Source organism: Nelumbo lutea, chromosome 8, assembly GCF_056320005.1.
Source record: "Nelumbo lutea isolate HS-2025 chromosome 8, American lotus-T2T, whole genome shotgun sequence".
Lineage (NCBI taxonomy): Eukaryota > Viridiplantae > Streptophyta > Magnoliopsida > Proteales > Nelumbonaceae > Nelumbo > Nelumbo lutea.
The window spans coordinates 3,536,729-3,544,685 of record NC_142691.1 but is presented as its reverse complement, the minus strand read 5'-3'; the positions used below and the strand labels follow the sequence as shown (position 1 = coordinate 3,544,685).

Sequence of the window (7,957 nt, the reverse complement as noted above, 5' to 3'; positions counted from 1 at the left end):
ACCCAATATCATCGTGAATCAGTGAATGGCCCCCGGTCTTCTACCTGAAAAGAAAAGACTCTAAATGAATGGACCCGGTCTGCTCTGCTTCTTTTTACTTTTTCAATTTCCCAGATGCAAGGGGGCGAAAAAAGTAGGTCTGGTTTTTTGCAGTGTGCATTGAGTACACTACACACACACACTTCTCTCCGTATATCTGAACTCTTAAATTCTATTTTATACGGAAATTAATTCATGGAATGAAGGAAAGAAAAATGAAATATATATATAATACGGTGGAGAATCTACACCGGAGAACTAAAAAGAAAACGGTTTTAAATTCGAACAAAAAAAGGTAACTCAATCGCCACGTCATCAAATGCCAACCTGGCATTTGCCAACTAGGACTGCGCACGCGCACGCATGAGAACCCTATTACCCTACTCCTTATAAAGAAATAGAACACCATTCTTTCTCTCTCTCTAGTCTCTAGTTTCGACTCTCGTCTCTCTACTCTTCAAGTTCAAGGCGTGGCATTTGGCTTTCATTACTTTCCTCCTCCTCATCTCTCTTCTCTTTCTTTCTCTCACTTCTCTTCATAACTCATTCTCTCTCTGAAACCAGCAAAAAGAACAGGTCCTCAAGCACACATCGATTACACTGTCAGCCTATGTTCCCTTCTTCTCCGCATTCTCTCGCAGTTAACAGCTAGATACTGAGAGAAAACAACAGCAACAGATATTCTGTTCAAGAAATGTCGTCTCTCTTTCTCTGTTTTTTCACATGCTCTGGTTTGATTAATCGCTCTTGCAGCTTTTGACACTTCCCCAGCAGACAACAAAGCGAGAGTAGGCCGAAACCTTCTGCCATTTTGCCCGTCTCCTCTCCCCGCCTGTATTCCCGTCTTCTTCTTCTTTTTTTTAATACCAACTTCTTCGGTCTATAAATCTTCTAAAGATGGATAGTTGGGAGAAATCGCGAAGAGACAACAGATTTCTTCGTCAAGAGAGAAAGAACCCATCTTTCTCTTCCACCCTCCTCGACGCAATTTACCGTTCCATAGACGAAGGCGACGGAGAAGGAGAACAAGAACTTGTTCTCTATAGAGAAAGCATGGGGAGGAAACAAAGCTGTACCAGCAGCGGCCTCAAAGGAAGAAGTTTCTTAGAGATGGACAGTCTTCGGCGAGGGTGTATGATCGAGAAATGGATGGACAAAAAGGTAAGCGAGAAGGTCGTTTTCCGTCGTAAGTCGACGCCGGAGTTCGACCTCAAGTTACAGAACGATCGAAATTCCACACTCCTCAATTCCACTTCATGCTCTTCAGATTCTAGCTCCGGAGGTGGATTTTCTTCTTCGGAAGCGGAGTCCGTTTACGGAGTTAGATCGAGGTCGTCAGGTTTCACGGCGCAGAGGTCGAAACCGGTTCGAACTTGTATACCGGTTCGGTCGGAGAAACCTCTGCACTACTACGATCATGAACTAGAGATAAAGTTGCATGCTTTTGAAGAAACTCATCGTCGTCATCATCTGGAGAAAGATTCAGTTCCACAGCAGAAGCCTTCGAAAAACGAAGGCGGTCGTTTCATCAAGACTAAATCCAGAGCACTGAAGCTCTATGGCGATCTAAAGAAGGTGAAGCAACCGATCTCCCCAGGGGGACGACTTGCAATGTTTCTCAATTCTCTGTTTACTTCAGGTAATGCCAAGAAGGCAAAGATATCATCTTCGGTTGGTGGTGGTGGTGGTGGGGAGGATACGTGTTCTGAGAGGAACTCGAAATCGGCGCAGGCGTCGACATGTTCGTCGGCGTCGTCATTCTCGAGATCGTGTTTAAGCAAAAGCCCATCTTCCAGGGGAAAATTGAGTAATGGCTTGAAGAGGTCCGTCCGATTCTATCCAGTTAGCGTGATCGTGGACGAGGACTGCCGACCGTGTGGACACAAATGTCTATATGAAGATGATCCGGGTCTGATAGCGAGACCAATTGCAGAGCCCCGGTTGATGAATGAGGAACTTAAATTCCACTTAATGGAGAAGAACAGGCGAGTGGAGGAAGCAGCACGAGATCTTCTGAAGAGCTATCAGAAGAAGAGTGATTTCGAAATGAGAGACGCCAACGTCGACGTTCGCGACGATGACGACGAAGAGGAAGACGACGACGATGATGCGGCGAGCTACTCAAGCTCCGACCTTTTTGAGCTCGAGAACCTAGCAGTAATTGGTATCGACAGGTATCGTGAAGAACTTCCGGTGTACGAAACAACCCATCTCGATACGAATCGCGCCATCGCTAGTGGCTTGATTCTGTAGTTGTTCCAGCAATATTGCCATCAAAAAGGGAAAAAAAAATATTACCATCCTTTTTGAATTTTTATGGTTTGGAGGTTTATTCTACACCAGAGAATAATCAAATACTTACCTTTTTTTTTCGGTTTTTTAATTGAAATGTTTTTCTTTAAGTAGTTAATTTTCATTTTAATTATATAAGAAGGAAAGGTTTGGGTAAAATGCTTCTTCCCTCGAAGAAACAGAGGTTGGAATATGTTGATCAGAAGCAAGATAGATGAACAGAAAAGAGAGAGAGAGAGAGAGAGAGAGAGAGAGAGAGAGAGTAAAGAGGAAGTAATGAAGATTCGATATCACGTTCACACGCAAAATGGGAAAAGGCTTGGGAGACGAAGAAGATGAAGGCGAGATAAAGCAGAGGCAGATCTTCGCTCTATCAAGTAGTAGTGAGTACTGAGTACTACGAGAAGAGAGAAAGTGAGAAGCTTTTGCTTTCTGTGCGGGACCCCATCCGTTCCCCCTCACCAGCCATCGCAGACATGGCCGTCACCAAAGAAAAGAAAAGAAATCGAGGAATATCTACTAATACCGCGCTCATTCCTTCTTTGCTTCTTATTCTTAGAGATTGATGAGATTAGGATTCCACTTAGGATTTAATCTCGTATCCTATTCGTCAGATTTCATCGGTCAAAAAGAAGAAAAGAAGTTGGAGCCTATTAATCCGTTCTAAGCTTATATATATATATATATATATATATTTATTTATTTATTTATTTATTACCATTTTTTCTCCTCTTCCAAAGTTAAAAATAGAAAAGAAATTTACTTAAACCTCTCCTCTCCTTGATTATCTGACAATAACTAAAGCTAGCTATCCCTACAATTTGACTAAGGACTGGAATCTTCTTGTTGGTTAAAATCCAATACTACCCTTATCTTGAATTAAATATGCTAATATATCTCACATTAGGGATAGCAATGTGGCAAGTTCGGGAATCTTTTATAAATTTTATACTCTATTCATCACCTTAATCTTCCAACTCATACCCTCATCAAAACTTTTAGCCGCTCCTTTCACATGAAAACGTAAAATCCTCCCTAACCCTACCTTCTCCCAACCTGTAAGGTTATAAAATCCCAAAACCCATCTTCGCCCCAAAATCTATTTTCCCAGAAAAAAAACCACTCCATTTGGACAGGTATATTCTGGTTAGGGTGATATTTGGCATTGATGTTGATTCTTTCTTATTGATTTTTTAAAAGTCAGTCAATTTTGTTATTTGTTATCATTTCCGTATAAACTGATTTTTCAGAATTAGACTTTTGAGTCTGCTTGGTTAGCTGGAGATCATGAAAATCACCAAGAATCGATTTTTGACCGGTTGTCTGAAAATTATCAAAATCGACTAATGAAACATAAATTTCAGCGCAGATTCCACTGACGTGGATCTGACATGGCAGTGTTTCTAAGGAAATCTCCATCGGTGGCAAACATTCCCTAAAAGAGAGAGAGAGAGAGAGAGAGAGAGAGAGAGAAAGTGTACACCTGATCTAAATATTTAATTGTTCTCTGCTTACTAACCAGTAGCCATACGATGCCACAGTGGGTAGTTTTGATATTTAGAAAGGTAAATTGGTCAAGTGTTGAACAGACAGATGGGAAGTAAATGGTCAAAAGGTATTAAGACAAGAGGAAAGTTTAGGTAACATTTACCAAAATAAATTGTGTATGCAATTCTCCGGCGGATACTTTTACCCCTGAAATGCTTTTACTGGCGGTTAAGGAAGGTAAGTTTCAGGTGATTAGGACGTGAAATGAATAGCTTGTTCCCTAAAGGAGTATTGAGTGTATGACAACAGATCATTCATCTCCAATACATTGAATCGAATGTTCCAGCGTCCTTTCTTTCAAGTCGGAATTTGGGATTCTCAGGCTTTGCCAAAGCAATGTGGAAAGGTCCGGACTATATGACATCCCAATTCAGACGGACTGTCTCAATTCTGTTCACGTCTTTCTCCCTCTTTATTCTTATCCTTGCATCCAAAATGCAACCCTTTTTCTAAGGTGTCTTATTCACTTGCACTTTGAGAAATTTTAATTCCTTAATTAGTCACTACAATACCCTATCATTCCTCACATTATTTTAAGGTGGCATTAAGTCCCCGTTTGTTTTTTGTAAGTTATTTATCAGGGTAATTACATTTATTCACACTCTTTTATTTCTCAGGTAAATAAGAAAATAGGGAAATTTTGTCTCATTCAAGTATTGGTATTGTACCTCTGTAAGTGATATTTAAGAAATCCCATATAAATAAATTTTAAAAAATAATATAAATTTTTTAGTCAATAAAAACCAAAATCTCATTGACCAATTTTTCCTCTTCTCAAAATTTAAAAAGCAATGAAAGTATTTTTTAAAATGTAATGGCCTAGGATCCCACCCTTATAACTGCAAACTTCTCTGTTCCCCATTGAGTAATATGCAATACCAAATTAAGAAAAAGAGGGCACACGTGCACACTTACGTTTTCTTTTTCTTTTTCGCCTGCAAGTGCACACTTACCTTTCACTTGGAGATTTTGCAAATAAATGTGAATCCCTGGTTAGCATGCATCTTTTTTTTTTTTTTTTTCTTTTTCTAAGTTCAATAGATCAAAAAAAATTAAAGCTAGATGATGATTATGATGACATATAAGCCCATGTACCTAATCATTATTCCCCCTTTTTTTACGAATCGATATGAAGGGCAGGAGTGGAAAAGAAAAAAATGGGTGACATCAAATCATTTCTCACTATGTCAATCCATGTCTACTTTAAACCTACCCCTGGCTCTTCAAGACTTATAGCTTCAACCCATTAAGGTCAATTCTTCTTACTGGGTGCAGTGGATTAACATTAACATAGTATTTTATTTGACCATTCGAAAGAAAAAAAAAAAAAAAAGATGGATTGTTATTATCATATCATCTGATTCTAAGTAAAGGGAAAAAGAAGTTGGTTGATGGTGATTGAACTCTTAAATCACACCCTAAATGAGAACAAACCGTTACATACTTTTAAGAATAACTTACAAGGACCACACCCACACAATCATAACATTGTGATATGCTTATTAAGTTCACTTGAAAATTCTTTTATTTGACTAATGTTATCATAAAGCTTTCTCTATTTAATTATACCTAACCCACATTAGGGCGATCATTAAATTGTGCCAAGAAAAGCCTAATCTATATAAATATATGTATGGACCCTGCATGTCAGACCCATGAACATGCACAAAAAGGGGTTTCAAATTCAAGTTACTTTTTAATTTACTAATGAGTTAATTAACAATATATGGTGATAAGATTGCTACCATTCTGATTCGGATTATTTAGTTGTGAACTTTTGGGAAGGGGGAATATAAATAAATACTGGACATTGGACTCCTGGGATCTTAGGCGACTGTTTGAGAGAATTTTAATTAGTAGGACAAAGCTTGTCAAATTTTGCATGGGGTTGATGAATTAACCATCAATACTTTATAAGAAAATTCCAAAAGGGTTGTGCATGTATTAGCATTATAGCATGGCATGCTACCATAAAACTATAAACAATCGAGATTGAGCCCAATTGTAATCGATGATTCATCATTTTTATAAGAGAAATACCGTACAGTTGGTGAGATGGGGGGTTGACAACAATTATGAGCTTAAGGTGATGGATGGGTCATGGGTGAAGGAATGAGGCAGGAAGCTTAGCAGTAGCTAGCAACAAGGCAACAACCTAGCCTAGGCGTTGACCCCCATATATAACTCCTATGCCAATTCCCCAATTCCACAATCATAACCATCGATTCCCCCTATACATCTATTTTGTTTTCTTATTTCTTTTTTACATATATTTTCTTCTTATTTTAATAAATTGAAAATATTTGGGAGTTGATGTTTATAGCGGGGTGGGGATAAATATATTTGGGGAATTAATAAATGAATTCGGACTCTAAAAATGACTTTTCTATTTGGCAATTAAATATAGAAAACAATAAGGTTTTATGCCCTAAAAAGCTTATGATAGTTCAAAATGATCAAAAATTTTAAAATTTCTTATCTTTCTCTGCATTATATATATATATATATATATATATATATATATATATATATATATTTTTTTTTTTTCATTTAATAATTATGTATACCATGGTAGATTAAGATGCTTATCAAACAATCTAAATATTCAAAGACAAAACCCCAAGAGTTAATTACATATTTTGGCCATCTAGATTGTTAAATGGTCTTAGCCGATTGAACTAGACCTAAAAACAGGTATAATTTGGAAGGAACCCATGTATAGTTGGGATTATTAGGACTGAAGTATGGGCACTGGCCTAACCGTTATGTGCGCAATCCAATCGAGAAATTGATTACACTTGGGGCAAATGGTTGAGTATGAGTTTGACCATCCAACAGAAAGTCAGAAACCAACTCTTATTTAATTTGGTACGAAATACCAAGTTACTAAGCACACAAAGGATTAGAACTCGCAAGTATCAACTTAATTAATAATTAGCGAAAAGTTCCACAGGCTAGCAGAAAATAGTTGCGCTTGTTCCATCAAGGATCGTGGTGCTATAAAAAGCCCCTCATGTGAGGGCAACTTTTCACCCGTGGATTGGTGTTTCAGATGGGGCATTTGACAAATGCATGGTGACAGGGGTATGGTTGTTTTTAGTAGATCTCAATCAGACGTCCCAAAAGCTTATTTGACAAGGGAGGTTATCCACTTTGTGCAGTGTGGTAGATGGTGTTGTTAGGAACAAGATATCAGTACCCTCAATTCTTACGCTATTACTACATTGAATTGAAGGCGAACGGCGAACCTACCTAGTTGATGTTTTCTGGTGGGTGGCTGAGTGGTGGTGGTGACCATTCAATTTGCAGAAATTGTACGTCACTATTGGAAAAACGTAAATTACAAAGATCCCTTTTTATGGGGTTAATAATAAATAACTGAAAAAATCTATAATTATATATTAGAGCAATCAAGAGGACATCGACAATGTTATATTTAATAAACTATTTGAATCATAAATTATTCAAATAAATAAGAAAATAATAGTTTGGAAATTAAAAATGTTTAAACAGTTCAATGAAAAATTTTAATGGAGGAAGGCATTTGTTGCAAAGTAAAAGTTTAAGGTGTATTATTTATCACGGACCCATGTATTAAGGGGGTGTTTGTAATTTATCTCAAAAAATAGTACATATTTTTATAAGTGGAAGCATGTTAAGTATGTATTACGAAAGTTTGTGTGAATGTGTTGATTGAGGCCGGCCCCTACTTTTGCAGAGTTTATTAAAACCCACCCTAATATTCTAGAAATTTGAACATGTGACCTTCTCAGTTGATTCTCACCACAGAGAGGCAGAGAGGACAAATGGGTCTCTGGCTCTGAAAGAAGCTCCCCAGGAGGGTGAAAGGACAATTGGGTTTGGCCCTTAGCACAAACAGGATGTGACTCCAAAATATTGTACCACAACAAATGCCCTCCTCCTTAACAAATCTACAATTGTATGGTGTATTGTACAAAATTGTACTAATAAAAATATAAGGAAGCTAGTACTGCCATGTTCTCTGTCGACCCCGCACGTGCGCTGGCGCACTGGCAGTCTGCAACTGCGACTTAAAATCATGTGCCATACAAACAGT

The 7,957-nt window shown here is 37.9% G+C and overlaps 1 protein-coding gene across 1 annotated transcript; it reads left to right on the top strand.

Moving 5' to 3' along the window:
- The first annotated feature begins 459 nt into the window (after positions 1-459).
- LOC148842234 (protein BIG GRAIN 1-like A) lies at positions 460-2,422 on the top strand. The gene has a single exon (XM_088956609.1). It carries the CDS (start codon positions 937-939, stop codon positions 2,290-2,292), a length of 1,356 nt encoding a protein of 451 aa, XP_088812735.1. The 5' UTR covers positions 460-936; the 3' UTR covers positions 2,293-2,422.
- The last annotated feature ends 5,535 nt before the right edge of the window (positions 2,423-7,957 follow it).

Excerpts from the sequence above, each read along its gene's own strand:
- LOC148842234 (XM_088956609.1), top strand. The coding sequence starts at position 937 with ATGGATAGTTGGGAGAAATCGCGAAGAGACAACAGATTTCTTCGTCAA.